This window comes from Gymnoscopelus microlampas, assembly GCF_963454915.1.
Source record: "Gymnoscopelus microlampas genome assembly, chromosome: 7".
In the NCBI taxonomy this organism is placed as follows: domain Eukaryota; kingdom Metazoa; phylum Chordata; class Actinopteri; order Myctophiformes; family Myctophidae; genus Gymnoscopelus; species Gymnoscopelus microlampas.
Window position 1 is genome coordinate 23,002,941 of NC_139944.1, and position 16,791 is coordinate 23,019,731.

Consider the following 16,791-nt stretch of genomic DNA (forward strand, 5'->3'; position numbering starts at 1 on the left):
TTCTCTTTTTGGCCCGTACATTTACATCAACGTTCAGATTTCAAATGTAAAGTGCGGACCCCATGGCCACAGATATTAAAATTATGTTCGGGCCCTTACAAGTACCCGTATTGTCTGTATTGTTCAATAAAAAGCATTTTAATCTGATTTATGCCCATTTCTTCCGTATTTTCTCTAGCTTTCAACTACGTGACCCTATCGATTGGGAGGTGTATTGCACTCTGATACATTATAACTATATGAAAAAATGGCCACTAATTAGATTAAAATACTTTTCATTAAACAATACGGAATATACGGGTACTTTAGAGGACCCGTACATAACTGTAACATCCGTGGCCATAGGGTACACACTTTATATTTGAAATATGAACGTTTATGCAGATGTACGGGCCAAAAAGGAAGAAAGTGCAAACACTATGTTGAAGTTCATCCATGACGGTCATGACAGACGCCCGTATTACGTCACTTCCACCTATGTTGACGGTCTCTTGCATCATTTCCCATCTCGTCTCATCCCCTCCTCCTCTGTTTCAGCCCGGCGACACACAACACATGTGAGTGTCATCACTGTTACTGAAATATATCTACATTTCAACGTCATAGTGGTTATATTCTGTAACGTGTGCATGGCTGTGTGCCCGTGTGAGCCTCGTCTTTTAGAAACTCACAAGTGAACGCTGTCACAATGTTATTGAAGATTATAGCTTGACAGTTAAACCTGTTAGCATAGCCTGGGAGCTAACAACAAGGAGGCGTCATTCAGTGTAGCTGACTCTGTTGTAGTGTCTGAACTGGTCAAACTTTTCTACTTTTTAGTGGATTTTGTTCATGCATTTATATCGTTACACATACTGTAAAGTTGTGCATGATATGTTCACTGTGCATGTTTTCTTTATGGTTAGTTTGACAGGCTTTTAAAGGTTGCAAGGTGATACATGCAGAAATGCAGAGTTGCTTTTACGAAATTGTGTTTTTGAGTGGTGCCTCAAATAATTGATACAGTTGTGCTTTAGATCTATAAAGGTAACCCGGGCCGTTGGTTGTAGATAAATACGTCATCATTACTGTAGAAAGTTGTTTGATTAGCGCAGTGGTTCTCAACCTGTGGGTCGCGACGGGACTTTCCTCTTACTTTCCTCTTAAAAGAAAGATACCATTGTCAACCCTTGGTTCTCAAACAACTGGAGTACGGTGACCCCTAGGGGTCTTTGAGGAACAATGCCGGTAATTCTGAGAGTGTACAAATTATGGGTGTATTTGGTTCCTTTTAGAGTCTCTCAGAGGTAGGATTCTACATTGTAGATTGGGGTCCCAGAGATAGCAAGGCCCGGGGCTGAATGCATATCAAACTGGAGGTCCTTGAAATAAAAAAAGTTTCAGAATCAGTGGTTCATACCGTTTATTGTGGCTATGTTTTAATGTGTCCTGAACAGAAACCATGGTGGAGCCAGTCCCTGAATCCATCAACTTTCCCTCTGAAGAAGAGAAGATCCTCCAGTTCTGGAAGGACAAGGACTGCTTCCAGGAATGCCTCAAACAGTCCAAAAACAGGCCCAAGTAAGATAACATGTAACAATGTAATAATACATGATCAGAGAAATATGTCAAATCTCTGTCACCCATAAACCGCAGATAAGATTATTTGAATCATTGTTTTAGGGGTCATGTGGGAAATTCCATAACACATCGTTTTGGCGATTGTATAGGAATATCCTAATCTTTGTTACCCGTCTTGTCCAGATACACGTTCTATGATGGTCCTCCCTTTGCCACTGGTCTTCCCCACTATGGGCACATCCTGGCTGGCACCATAAAGGACATTGTCACCCGCTTTGCCCACCAGAGTGGCTTTCATGTGGACCGACGCTTTGGCTGGGACTGTCATGGGTTGCCTGTGGTAAGAACATGGCGTTACTTATTTTTTATTACACATGAAACATTTCTCAGTTTTAATTTTGTTTAATCCATTTGCTCTCAGTATGCCTCATTCACAAAGGTCTTCTTCAATTTCTACTATATTTTAGTGTAGGTTTGCTACTAAGTATAGAGTAGACCAAGGTCTTGATTCATGAAAGGGTGTGAGCCTTGATTTGCATGTGTCTCAGGTGTATCAGATGATGAATTCCACCGGTTCATACATCTTATGCGCATTCATGTGTGCATCATTTGCATCGTTCCATGCCCCGTTTAACACAATAAAAGGCAATGGAATATCCAATGTGAAAGCAACTGCACTGCAGTGAATGCACAAGTACAAGGCGTCACTCTTCAAAAAGAAAAGATCTGTTTGCTGCAAAGCTTCACATCCCAACGCCTTGTCAGCTTGTATATCTGGTTTATTTGGCAGGTGAGTGCCTCAGCTGAACTTGAATAAAGTATTGCTCTCATGTGTAAATGAGAATAAATAATGCACAAAGTTTAACGACCCAGGACAAAATGTTAGGCTAATAAAGCATGGCAAGATATTAGCTATATAAGCCTTTTCTACTGAACAATTGCTCACCTTTGCTGAGGTAACAAAAAAAACAGATGAGGCTAGAATCCAGGACGTACTGTAATGCTGCTCTCCGGTAGATTATGGATCAGAGCTTTATTGATCACTCCTTTTGTCTTTTGGTTTTGGATTAACATATCCTATATCTGCTGTCCTGCATCAGGATTAGGAATGGACACAGATTTCATCCAGTAACACTTGTAGTCTGTCCCATTTAGACCTGGAACACCTATATGTTATTATACCTTTCAAGCCGGGAACACCTCTGTGTGTAGTTGTTGCTATATACAGTATATAGCAACATTATTTAAAAAAATTGAATACAATTTGAGTATTTTCAGAAAACTTTATTTATGTATTTAGAAGGCGTTGGGCCATTGTGTGGCGTTCAGGTGATCAACCAGATCAACATCACTAGAGACATTAAAAGGAGATGTACATCGATTAAAGCAATAAAAAATGGACTTAATGACTCAATCTATAAATTCAAGAAAGTGTTTAAGAATAATGTAGATAAATATAAACACGTTATCATAATCCATACAATATTATTATTATATGAAACTTCAAAATCTTGTCTGTCTTTATGTTTTATCATTGTTTCCGTTTTATGTATTATTTAAGGTAAAAAAGGGAAGGCATTATAAGCTACGACTTCAGCCCACACCTTTTTGGTCTAGCTGTTGTTCTTGTGCTGTTTGTTTTGCTGTATGTAGTGACTAACTCTGTACATGGCTTAAGACCAAAATAAATTCATTAATTAATTCAATTTAATGATTGCTTTGTAATAAATGGATTCTGCCACCTACGAGTGCCTGAGAGCAGATGTCAGTTTTGGTGTACCTAACAAACACATTCAGGTAAAATAATGATGATAATGAGTATACGCACGCTTTGTGAATAAGGCCCAATGTAACTATAATGACATTCAGACAGTGGAACTATTCGGCATAGGATTAGTTAGGGCCATTCTAATGCAAAATTGTATAAATACATATTGATATTTGGATTTGGATTAGTATGTATATCATATTAACTACTTAATACCTTTAACCCTATAAAGGTTGTTTACCGAGGTCCCCCAGGGGGTCTGTACGTAGCGCCCTTCCTTTTTTCCCTCTGCCCCAAATCTCTTTGCCGAAAATAGCCGATCGATCTATTTTTGCAGAATGTTCGCTTATTATGACATGCACAGAATAGGGTCTCTAGAGTTCATGTAGATGAGGGCAAATGGCTGATACATTTTAAAGATTTTTCTAATTGTTTTTTCTTTTTTGTTTGTTTCTCGTCTCTATGTGCTTTTACAGGAATATGAGATTGACAAAACCTTGAACATCAAAGGGCCTGAAGACGTGGCCAAGATGGGCATTGCTGAATACAACAAGCAGTGCAGAAACATTGTCATGAGATACTCCAATGAGTGGGAGGTAAGCACAGAGGAGAGTTGGCTTGGCCTCGCACAGTTATGTAACACAATAAGAAAAGTATTTACATTGGAAGTCTATGAAAGAGCAAACTAGTGATATTCCCAACCTGTGGGCTGTGAGGATATTGTAAATGGGCCCCCAAAAAATTAGCAAAACACATAGATTGTATTGATAATATAACATTAATATAAAATGTGTTTTCATTGGGATATCAGTAAATAGGAACTTAAAGTATACTATGTTAGTTCCACTGATCCAAGCAGGAACACAATCGATTGATTGATCATTGAAATAAACATGCTCTGAAAATGCACACGGCCCACCCATCTGACCACTTCATGGCAGCCGATCAAGTGAAAGAAAAGGTTGGGAACGAGTATTTTAGACCAACTACCGGTAAACAAAAATGTAGTTTATTTTTTACAAGAATGAACTAAATCTCGTATACTAGGTATCACTTGGTGTTAATGTTGTGATGTAGGGGACAAAAAGAGTAGGATATGGAGTTCTATTTTTTTATTATAAAAACAAGATGAGCCTAACAGATTTTCCTTTAAGCCTGATTTATAGTTATGCTTGGCGATGCATTGGGAGCATTCAAAACAAACTGAACAAAACAAAACAAATATTGGAACATTGAGTTCTCCTGAGTTTTGGCATGATCTTCTGTTCAGTTTTTCACCTGTGTATTTTACATTGTTGTGTGACGTTCCCAGATCTCAGTGACAAGAATGGGCAGATGGATTGATTTTAAGAATGACTACAAGACCCTCTACCCCTGGTTCATGGAGACTGTCTGGTATGAAGCCTTGCAATATATTTCATGAAATATCCATAAAATGTGTGGAACTAAATGCCTCAAGACTTTGCATAGTATTATCTTCTGGATAATAATATATAATCCTACATTAAAATTGGCTAGTGGGAGGGCCGGCCGGCCGGTGGGCAGACGAACTTCTGAGATCACTCAGACATAACCATAAACAAACCCGATACGCCCATATTTAGGCAGGACCACGGCCAGCTTCTGAGATCACTCAGACTCTGACGTAAGCATAAACAAACCTGATACGCCCATATGTAGGCATGTCACTATGACTCAATTACTCAAATAACCATAAACAAACCTGATACGCCCATATATAGGCATATATGGAGACCTGTTTGTCCAGGGCCACAGATTTGACCGCTATGCCCTTAATTGTTCATGTGCATATTTGGGACCGACTGACTTCACTCGAGGGAGTGCTGTGCCCGCTGTCGAGTCGTTCGGATATGCGGGTGTCCGGATCCGACCGATATGTCCATTTATAGGCATATATGGATATTCAGTTGTCCAGAACCAGTGATCAAACTGATGCCCATGAACTGTCATTTAGTCCAGAATTCCTTTACTGTCAATACACTGTAGGTATAGAGACAACAAAATAACCATTCATGTTCTGTAGTTGTATTTAGTTGTACATGTCATGATGCAGATTATATATTAATCATTTAGCTTGGGACCCCCATGAATCACCAAGGACCACTGGGTGACTTGGCCCCCACATTGAGAACCACTGTGGAACAGTATAGAATCTACACTCATTGTCACTTAAAATGTCTATTTTGTGCATCTTTTGGTTACTTCAGGTGGGTATTTAAGCAGCTTTATGACAAGGGCCTGGTGTACAGGGGCGTCAAGGTCATGCCTTATTCCACTGCCTGCAACACCCCCCTCTCAAACTTTGAATCCAACCAGAACTACAAGGTAGGCACACAACAGAACCCCAGACTAATTGGCGTGCAAGCTACACTATTATTATTACTAATATTACTATTATTATTTTACTCAGCGGCTGGGATACTCAGATATTATGGGGATAAATCTGAACTTGTTTCTAGTAACACAGGATCCTAAATGCATGCAGACGCAGAGTAGTAGGGAGAAAAACTAAAACGAAACCCTCTTGTTTAGACAGCATACTCATACAGTATGATTACACATTCTATGTAGTTGTACTTGGTGCCATTTTATATATTATACAATCAATATCTCCTCTTCCCGTTTGTCTGCAGGATGTCCAGGACCCGTCAGTGATTGTCAACTTCCCACTGCTGGAGGACGAAGGTGTATCTCTGATTGCCTGGACAACCACACCCTGGACGTTGCCTAGCAACCTGGCCCTCTGTGTCAACCCAGAGTTTCAGTATGTCAAGGTCAAAGGTGAGAAACCATCCTTGCCATCATTGGAAAATAATAATTGTTTGGCAATTAAATCATAATTGCCTTTTATGTGATTCGATCCTTGTTTTGTAATACACACACATCATAGACGGCTAGCTTAATGCAGACAGAGCCATGCACTATACAAGGAAAATATAAAAGCTGAGCTGCAATCCTGTGTATCTATGAGTGTCTGTATTTTTGATGGTAAATCATGCCTTTGGTATTTCTGAACAGCCTGGTATACCATAATACCGTGATACTGCTCAAGCCCAGTATGACACAAACTGAATGAAGCAGGTTGAACTATGTCGACTGTGTGCATGCATGTGTGCACACACAGTCGCACCTGTGCATGCTGTGTGTACATGAACGGTTCAGGTATTATGGGAATTATGAACGAATCTCAAATAGGGTCGCTTGTCCTTGTTCAAATATAAAAATACTCCTGAGATGGTTAGTGTGTCCCCCCCATACTCCCTGCTGCATGTCCTTTAGGTTTTGGTTCCCTGTGAGAGACTGGTAGGCTTCTTCATAATGTAATGACCTAGATTCCTGACAGCTGCCTGCTGTAGCCTGCTGTGGCCTCAAGGGGTCAATGTTGAAGCACAAGTGTGAGTGGAAAACTGCACTGGCTGTTGCCTTGCTGCATGGGAGACTGCCTTGGAATACCAATGAATGTGTTTGGTATCAACACACTCGCCCTTGTTCACTCTCTTTCCTTGTTGTACCCCAACACACACACACACACACACACACACACACACACACACACACACACACACACACACACACACACACACTCTTCCCATTTTCGCTCATTTCACTTTTTATTATCCGTCTTTCCTCCCTATCCACCTGTTTCTTTCGCTCCCATATATCTCAGTTCTCTATCTATTTATCTATCTCTATCTCTATTTCTCTCTCTCTTTCTATCTCTCTCTATCTGTGAGCAAGGCTGGCAGCAAGTCTTAGCTGTGCAATCATTTATCACTCCACTGAGAAGAAGGGACATATTTTATTGATGCCCCCCCGCCCCTCTCTCTCGCCTCTCTCTCTCCCCCGTCTCTCTTTTTCTATCTTTTCAGGCCATTGGGGTTTTGTATCGCTATTTACAACTGTTGCCCCTCCTTTTCTGTAGCTCGTCTGTAACTTCTATGACACTGTCCCCATTTAACCAGTTTCTACTGGGGTAGAGGTTTTTCATTTATTTATTTTAGCTTTCAGTGACCAGTGCATATTCAGTCCAGCTAGTTACTGTACTCTACATATTTTCAGTTAACTTATATGCTGGATCAACTTTTAGATCATGTATATAGAAAATGTGGGAATATTAATACAGATCACATATATTGACTTTTGGATGTTAGCATTTTGATATCCTCTTTAAGTCACATGCTCCTGCATTAGTATTGGTCTTTTAGCATTAAGATACACAATGGTTTCCTTCCTCGACCACCCTCAAACTTCAGGGCAGCATAACATAATATTAGAAATTGCTTTCTAATTTTATGTTTTTTAAGAGTCTGTTACCAGACTCATCCACCAATGTGTCATTTTCAGAAATATCTCTGCAATGGCAGCATTTTCCACTGGGGAAGGTGCCTGGCTGTGTACCAGCTTGTCTTGTAGGGTGAGAGTGGGAGCTGTGTACCAGCTTGTCTTGTAGGGTGGGAGTGGGAGCTGTATACCAGCTTGTCTTGTAGGGTGGGAGCCCTTCTATAGGCAAAGTAGGAGTTTCAGGGAACAATTTCTGCAAAAATGGATCACTGTATATTCCGCTTCTAATGTTGCAGATCTGAGCAGACAGTTAATGTTTGCTGCACAAGATACTCTTAAGGCTGGGCAATACAACTTCTAATCAGTATCATGATTATTTCAAACATTTGCCTCGATAATGATGAATGAACGATTATTAGAAGAAAATGTGTGAAAATAGCAGATCTACAAGCTCATGCGCTTGTAGATCAGCTATTTGTGCTATTTTGTATGCCACCATTGTACAACCAAGTCCAACACAGGAGAAAATGATTAATCAGACAAATCAGAAAAATCGAAACCATTTTCATGTCGATTTGTTGATAAATATGTAGAACAAAAAACCCTGCTTCTCAATCATTCAATTGGCCTACATGAGCAAATATTGGTTTTGATATATTTTGTGTTAATTGCCCAGCCCTACTCTTCCTATAGATTTAACTTAATGTTTGATGTTTCCAAATCCCTATGTTTACACCCACGCTCCGCAAACCGTAGCCTAATTTCTGCAGCTTTTAGATCAAAGTCCTCTTGATTACAAATGCGTTTGAAGGCGCTGCAATTGTCAAACTGGATGCCTTTGGCTAAGGTGAGGGGGATGGAAGCTGTGAGCATGCAGAATGGTATTAAGGTCTGTGTCCTCGCCTAACATTTTAGTATGCAGCTCCCCTGAGGATGTTTTTGTTATTTCGAAGTCCAGAAAGTTTATTTCCCTCTGGCTGTACTGTGAAGAGTTCCACACTGTGACTAGTGGAGTTGAGGCAGCTGTCAAATTCCTTAAGGTCTTGTAGGTCACCATTGTAGAAGAAGATGAAGTCATCGATATACCTTCCATATCAGATAATGTTGTTCTGATGAGGGATTGGAAGGGCCCAGGATAAACTTTTCAACCCCAGACTCTTAGGAAGAGATGGGCTTAGTTGGCAGCAAAACTGGTACCCACGGCTGTACCGTGTTTATGTCTAAATAGTTTGTCCTGGAATACAAATACATAATGAGATAATCGCAATTATTTTGCATGATTGTCAGACTCGTTTCCATCGTTTTTAAATGAATATTTACGTTTACGTTAATTTATGCGCACAACGCATGGCATCTGTGTCACGCTGTGTTCTTGTAGATTGGCTATTTTTGTCACGTGACACGTACGAGGTAGGCCTGTCACAATTATTACATAATCGTCTATTGCAATTATTTGAGATAAAAGCAATTGTTTTTGCAGAATCGTCATAATCGTTTCCATGTTGAAATGCAGAAAAGGCAGATGTCATATCTGCCCTGTGCAATTTTTGATTATGAAGCCTAAAAGGCTCTGAACTAAGCATAACGACCAATATTTTAGAAGTTTCCTTAACTCATTCACTGCCAGACTTATTACTGGCCGCGTTTGCCCACTGCCAGCGATTTTTCGATTTTCTTACCTTTTTCAAGTAGTCACAGAATATTTATCTCCATTATGATCGATCCCCTTATGGTTGCTAATCACTGAGGGTTATACTGTGTGGTTTCACACATGTCAACGAGGTCGTTGACATGAATTGTCTGCCTTTGAAAATAGCATGTCTTGACCAAAAATACATTGTAAAAAAAAAGTACACAGGAGCCGAGATACAGGATTTTTAAGTAATAAGTTACCCAAGAGGTGAATGGAGCAGCAAATCTCCGGATGACAATATCTTGGGTTCTGTGTGAGGAAAACGAAAATAAATAAATATATATCTACATATATATATTTTTTCATTTTTTTAATTACGTTTTTAGCAGCATTGGTAAACGGGAATAATTACATTTTTTTTACGTCGGTGGCAGTGAATGAGTTAATAACATAACATACGTAACATTGTCATACAGCCACAGAATTATGACTTAAGAAACCAATACTGAAAAACATTTAAAAGAAAATGATACACCTGGAACCTGACCTAACCCTTTCTCCATGGGTCTTTATTTAAATTCCACTACAGTAACAGTATGTTGCAAAGTAATTAAAAAAAAAAAAAAAATGAAATTAAGCATTTATGTCAAGGGTTCTAGCGTCATTGAGTGCCTCCTTCCTAACCTCCAAACATATCCTGACTGATTCATTCTAGCAGGTTGGATAAATCTATATATATTTTGGGTAACATGTAAAATGTAGTAAGTCTGCTCTTTTTCCCTTCATCCACTTTTTCTCAAGTAGCATTATTCAGAATGTCCTCCAATTCATACTTCGTATATTCCAAAGGATTGGATGAAAGATGTGTAATATTCAAGTTCACTAGTTTTCAACATGGGCTCCGGAGACCACCGCTGGGTCCAAATGAACTCTTACAGGTCGGTAACTCTGAGAGTGTACAATGAGCCTGACGATTAAGCATCAACTGACAGTAAAAATGTATCCAAGACAATAAATCAATTTTATCCGAACACGGACGTTATCAAATACGCAATTATCATAAACGACACAGAGTCACACATACCTGACAGAATCGCCGGGATGATTTTATTTTTGGAACACCGTTCTTATATGACGTGATTCTAAGACAACCCTATATGATAGTTGAGATTTTTTTTTTTTTTTTGGATTTTAGTTGTACCAGTCTTTCAGGTGTAGACTCCTATACAATTGAGATAGGTCAACCTTATTTAGAAAATGTGTGGGTGCAAAACTAAGACCCTGTTATACCCCACAAAGCGAGACATTCTTGTGGGCATTTATATATCTTGTCTGTTTGTCCGTCTGGTGGTCAGGCAGGAACCTGTTCCCCAGACGACGAGTGGTCAAGCCTGACTCTGCCTAAACGTTGTATTGTGTACCAGCCATGTTTCTGTATAAATGAAATCACAGCATTTGTTTATCTCTTTCTGATTTCTAGACAACACAACAGGTCAAACCTACATCATGATGGAGGCCAGGCTTGGAGCTCTGTTTAAGTCTGAGAGCGAGTATACCATCCTGGACAAGTGAGTACTGAGGGGACACATAGCCACCAAGAGGCTATGACAGACATAAAGACAAACATCAGTTGCTTGTTAGAACAGGAATAATTGTGCGTTTAGTGTTTTTGGTATTGCACATTGGAACATATCAATTGAAATTGCATTTCTGTTTGCCTTTTAGGCTTTCTAAACAAATATTGCACAGGGCAGATATGACAAATAACTTAAATATACAAAGCAATAACTGATATATTTAATAATGTTATACTTTCAAAATATTTTAAAATAGTAGCAATAGCCAAGCCCACAATACTGTAGATCTGCTATTTCCACATAAAAAGGGTCAATCGGGGAGACAGCAGAGAGGGTAATATTACACTTTTAGAGTATTTGAAGTTGGTAGGAAAGTAAATTACAAGAAAATGTGTATTTCAGTGCTCTAAATGTGCTTTCAAATAGAAAACTATTTTCTGGGTGGTTAGGCGTAATGATGAAGGATCTGAATGCCATATGAGTTTAAACATTCAAGTTTTTCTTGTGTTTATTATCCTTGGTGAGACAGCAATAGAAGTAATAACTGAACAAGTAGAAGAATTTATTCTATTTAGTTGAATTTTGTTCCACGAACAGTAAAGCAGTCTCCATTTCCCAGCTCAGTGGATGAGGTAAGGGAAAGTGTAGGATGAGACGGGGAGTGAATCATTTGAGGTATAAGATAACGTAACGGAAAAGTATCATTAAATTGCAGATTGAAAATATATTAAAATGAGCAAGGCTTTTGCCCACCTACAGAATGGCAGGCATGTTGGAGGAGACTAAGGGCTGATCAACACAGAAGGAAGACTCCCGCATTCTGCCTAAAGATAATGATTAATGGGAAATACAATGTTTCGGTCCATAGACTTTCATCAGGTGATGAAGGTTTCTGTACCCAAATGTTGTTTCTCATTAAACTGTATCTTTGCATTTGAAGACAGTGTGCGAGAGTCTTTCTTCTATGATTTAAAATATATTGAATGCAGCTGAACCACATTTGGAGGAATTATATGGAAATTATGTGAACCATATTCCACAGCTGCCGTAGTCACCAAATCACAGCCCAGTTGAACACTTATTGGGAGATTGTGGAACATTGTGTGTGACAGTGTGTTCCATCATCCTTATAAAGCACAAAAGGATGCAATTGCTCAGTCATGGAGGAATAGTGTCCTATCTCATCTGTAAAATGTTGCCTTGTGGCAATGTGCTTAGGAGAAGTTCTATTGGCACTTGTTGTTTCAGTGCCCTCATCATAATACACTTTGCCCTTCTGTTTTGTCCTTTATATGCCAGTGTACAGTTAAAGCTCACTGTATGGTTGTATGGGGAGGAAGGAAATACGAGAGAAACTGGAACAAAGATTTAAACTTCAGCTTAACCACTTAAGCTATATTTCATAACTCATCCTTCAATGTTGTTGTGTGGAAATAATCTAACACAATGCATTGCAAGCTTGTAGATGTACTATTTTAATAATTTTGGAAGTTATTTGAACATTATTGAGATTTTTTTTAAATAGTTGAGTGCCCAAAATAGGGACACCAGGTTGAAAGTGGTTAACTCTGTGTGTGTGTGTGTGTGTGTGTGTGTGTGTGTGTGTGTGTGTGTGTGTGTGTGTGTGTGTGTGTGTGTGTGTGTGTGTGTGTGTGTGTGTGTGTGTGTGTGTGTGTGTGTGTGTGTGTGTGTGTGTGTGTGTGTGTGTGTTTTGTTTAGATTTCCAGGCAAGGTGTTGAAAGGAAAGAAATACAAGCCTCTCTTCCAGTACTTTTCCAAGGTGAGCAGATTTGTTTTTCTTGTTCCTGGCGGTTGCACATTGTATATTTTATTTGCCTCAGACCAGTGTCAGAGCTATAGCTCAATCTAATGACCTCCCTGAACACAAACAGGCATCCCTCTATCTGCCTCCTAAATTGCTATTCCTCTGCCCATCTCTTTCTTTCTCTTTCACTTTGTCTGTTTTTCTCTCTCTGTATCTCTCCAACTCTCACTCACTCTATTTCACTATCTCGCTCCCCCATCTCACTCCAGTGTGGAGAGAAAGGTGCGTTCCACGTAGTGACGGATAACTACGTCAAAGAGGAGGAGGGTACTGGAGTGGTTCACCAGGCACCGTACTTTGGAGCTGTGAGTTCGGCCTTTAAATCTTTCATTTATTCTTCTCTACCTCAGACACACAGAGAAGTTTATTACATGATTTATTGCATCATCCTAGTGTTGTACTAATATAATTTGGCCCGATAATTCAGTTCCACAACAAAATGTAATTGTATTTTCTCATTGTGGCGAAGGGTATTGTGTTGTCTAGCTTCCCATCGCTGTTACTACAGTAGTTTGTCTTGTCTTTATAATTCCATTAACTATGATAAAACAATATTTCCTAATGTTTGACATTGCAGGTGTTGGGGTTGGATATTGCAATTATTATGTGCATGGTCTCAGGCTATAAAATAATTACAATTTTATATTTTAGATCCTCATCATTTAAAAAAAAAATAATCTTAAATCCCATAATACAAAACGTTAAGTCACTCAAAAGCAATTAATCATTACTTGTATATTGATTGGACATTATGGTGTTTATATTTATTTGCTTGTAATAATCCATATCGTATAGAAAATTGTGCAGTATCTATTTAATCCTTGTCCCAGAGGCCATCACTGCAGTAGTATTGGAGCTATTGGGTCATTACTAATAGCCTAGATGACCTTGTCAAGGGCAGATGAATGCCCCCTGTGGCTGGATCCATCTCACTCTCTCTCTATGTATTTATTAGTTTTTTCTCCTCTCCCTCGTTTCCTCTCCATCTCTGGTTGCACAGCAGCCTAGCCCCTATACGGATGTTGACTCTTGCAACTATGCCAATATCTCTTGGCTACATTTTAACATAATAAATGTATTTAATCTTAAAATTCTGTGAACGCAAAGATCTTTTTCTTAATTTTCCAGTGATCTTCTATCCATTGATCGCAGTCAGTTATCCAGTGAGGAGTATTTACTGGAGTATATAAGTAATTATCCACACCCAGTTGCAATGTACAGTACCACTCACCAAGTATGATGATAAGTTAACGGCATGGAGTGGAACAGATTAATGACCAGTGATGCCATGGAAAGAACGCTATTCCCTGTATATTAATCCACAAAAAAAGGCAATACTGGACGCTTTTTAATCTCTATATATTTCCACATACTGTGTTTAGAGCGATCATCGAATCCATCATCCAAATGTGTTAATGACACACCACCGTCCATTACATATGATGTTTAATCTTCACCAGGAGATGGAGAGCTAGACTTTTCAGGTGAAATGGGTCAATTCAGAGGAATCTTAATTGCAGCCAAGCCCCATATAGTTTGAGCGTTGACCAAAAAGAAAAATCAGTCTTTTTTTTTTTTAGCTTACAGGACCTGGAACTAGGACATTCATTTTCCATTATTTTTTCTCCAATGAAAACAGTACAACACATTTACACATTAAATAAAGCTAACTTGGACTAGTCATTGAAAAGCAAAGGTGGGAAGATGACTCATTCCTGTGGAAATAATATTCCTCAACATTTCTGTTTTACAGTTACATACTGGTATATTTGCTATGGCTGTACCTCTTGTACAGTAGGTCTGCAGGATCTGGATGTCTTCAACTCAATTAACTTTAGCAACATGTAGAATTTCCCTGCTGAGTTGTCACATGACAATTAACAGGACTGTAAAGGGAAAAAAGCTCCAATGGCCCTCTGTCTTAGTCTGAAGCTATTTATGTACATGAATGAAAGAATGAGCTTTTAGTTCGATGTCTCATTTATTTATTTGCACAATAAAACATTATTAAAAAACACAGAAATAAATGCAGGTGAGAAAGGAAACCCATATAGGGCTTATACAAGGTTCTCACCTAAAATAATAAACAAGTAGTAAGTTAAACATAGTAATCAAACATAAGACGCGACAAACAGCAAGTACCTTGTGTGCAGTTGAATGTTTGTTTGTGTATGGAGAAGTAGGGCTACACTACTTACCCAATACAGGATTATAAACACATCAAAAACACAGTTAAAAACATTACATTCACTTCTCAATAACTGAATGCACAGTAAACACAGGTTACACAAATAAATGAATACATTGAAGTAGTATTTGTAACTCAAAGAGCCACATGGAAATACTATTTGTTTTGCAACAAGCCAAAAATAAATATGACGCTTACATGTTCTCTTTGTTCTATATATCTTTAAAAATGTAGGATGATCACAGAATCTGCATGGAGTACGGCATCATCCAGAGGGACCAGGTCCCTGTCTGCCCCGTGGACGCCTCAGGCTGCTTCACTCCAGAGGTCACAGACTTTGTGGGACAGTATGTCAAGGTGAGTGTCGCTTCAGTGTAAGGGAGGGGTGGAAACTGTGTGTAGCAGGGTGGTTGGTGGGAAGGATGCTTTGAGTTAGGGTAGAAGCAGGAGAAAATAGACAGTAGACAACCTCACCACAGAGGTTACTCATATATCATGGGGTGATTTGCTGAAGTTGGCCTTTAATTCACCACCTGATAATAGGGAAACATTCTCCAAAAATATTCTATCCACAAGCTCACAACGCATCGAGTTGTGAGGCATTGTGAGCTTGTAGTTGGACTAAGAGATCTGGTGTAGAGGGAAAAAGGACCAAGTATAGACCCCTGGGAGACCTCCTGATCAATAAAGTACTGTATATAGTGGTAAACAGAAGGATGGCAAGGCCATCTAAACGAAAAGAGGGAGAGAGAGGGAGTTTTTATTTTAAAAGCAGGTAAGTTGTTTGCCCCTTTCAAACATTCTTATGTGCATCTGGAATGATGTGGCAGACTATGCTGAGGAGATATAAGAGACATCATTGGTCCGAGGTCAGTGAGGTGGCATTATTTACTGCCTTGTATCATAAACACAGCGGAATTTTACACAGGAACAAAAATTGATTTTGACAACCTTGTGCTACACGTTTGTGATCTTTTCCTAAATCATTAAATCATTTCAAAGATGCCAGATTACACGTAACAAAGTCCCACTCGTAGGTACCTTTTTTCATCTGGAAGATAACCTTTTAATTTTCCTGTCTTTTTCCTTTAGTAATATAGAGTAAAATCTCTTGAGACTGTAAAAATGGTCCGAAATGGACAGAGTCAGAGTTAAAATAACACTGAAGATTGTGTCGTGCTTTAAGGTTATATATTTGTCATGTGGGTCTGTGTAAGTATATTAATGCAAAAAGTTTACAAAAACACACACATCTAAACAGTGAAATATCAGGCACTGGACAGAAGAACATCTGAGAACAGAAAAATAGAGTCTGCGCACACTGCACAGTGCATCATGCTCCCATGGATATTTATTAAATTGTAACCAAAGGTACCGTTTCAAGCACCAATATCTTAAGTAAGTTAATATCTTGTGTTATTTCAAACGATTCCTGTTGACTTTGTAACTAACATGCGATGGAGAGTGGTGAGGGAGTCTTGTGGCAGAGCTGTGTCGGAACGTTGTACAGGGAAACGTGCTGCCAAAGCACATCGTCATCGCTTCACAATGCACCGTGTGCCCGGCTGCCCGCCTCGTCCCTCACACACCCTTTTCATCGCGGCTGCCCTAAGTGAGTGGAGGCCTGAAAAATAGCAGGCATACACGCTCCGATCACTATTTCCCACCCTGGTGTGAAGGCCAGGGAGTGAACTCCACCCGCCTGGCCACTAACAATGCATCGTTAGCTAATAAAGAATACGGTGGTGCAGTCCTCTGGAGGACTGTCATAATCCGCATTTAAGAGATGTCAAAACCCTGCGAGAGTTTCAAGGCTGTCTGAGACATTCTTCCTGGGCCCATAAAAGCCCTGCGGCTGATCTGAGAGCGTGTCAGTTGGAAGGTAGACCCAGCAGAGGAAGAGAGAACGAGAGAGAAAGAAGAGGTCACCCTACAACA

The 16,791-nt window shown here is 39.4% G+C and overlaps 1 protein-coding gene across 1 annotated transcript in view; it reads left to right on the forward strand.

The window, feature by feature from the left end:
* The first annotated feature begins 505 nt into the window (after nt 1-505).
* iars1 (isoleucyl-tRNA synthetase 1) overlaps nt 506-16,791 on the forward strand; it is a 75,840-nt gene continuing 59,554 nt past the window's right edge. Inside the window, exons 1-11 of the mRNA XM_084063146.1 lie at nt 506-557; nt 1,437-1,560; nt 1,744-1,900; nt 3,805-3,924; nt 4,641-4,723; nt 5,557-5,674; nt 5,983-6,130; nt 10,744-10,831; nt 12,560-12,620; nt 12,875-12,970; nt 15,088-15,210. Of these exons, the coding sequence (XP_083919272.1) occupies nt 1,442-1,560; nt 1,744-1,900; nt 3,805-3,924; nt 4,641-4,723; nt 5,557-5,674; nt 5,983-6,130; nt 10,744-10,831; nt 12,560-12,620; nt 12,875-12,970; nt 15,088-15,210 (1,113 nt within the window). The 5' untranslated portion in view covers nt 506-557; nt 1,437-1,441. The remainder of the gene's footprint in view (nt 558-1,436; nt 1,561-1,743; nt 1,901-3,804; nt 3,925-4,640; nt 4,724-5,556; nt 5,675-5,982; nt 6,131-10,743; nt 10,832-12,559; nt 12,621-12,874; nt 12,971-15,087; nt 15,211-16,791) is intronic.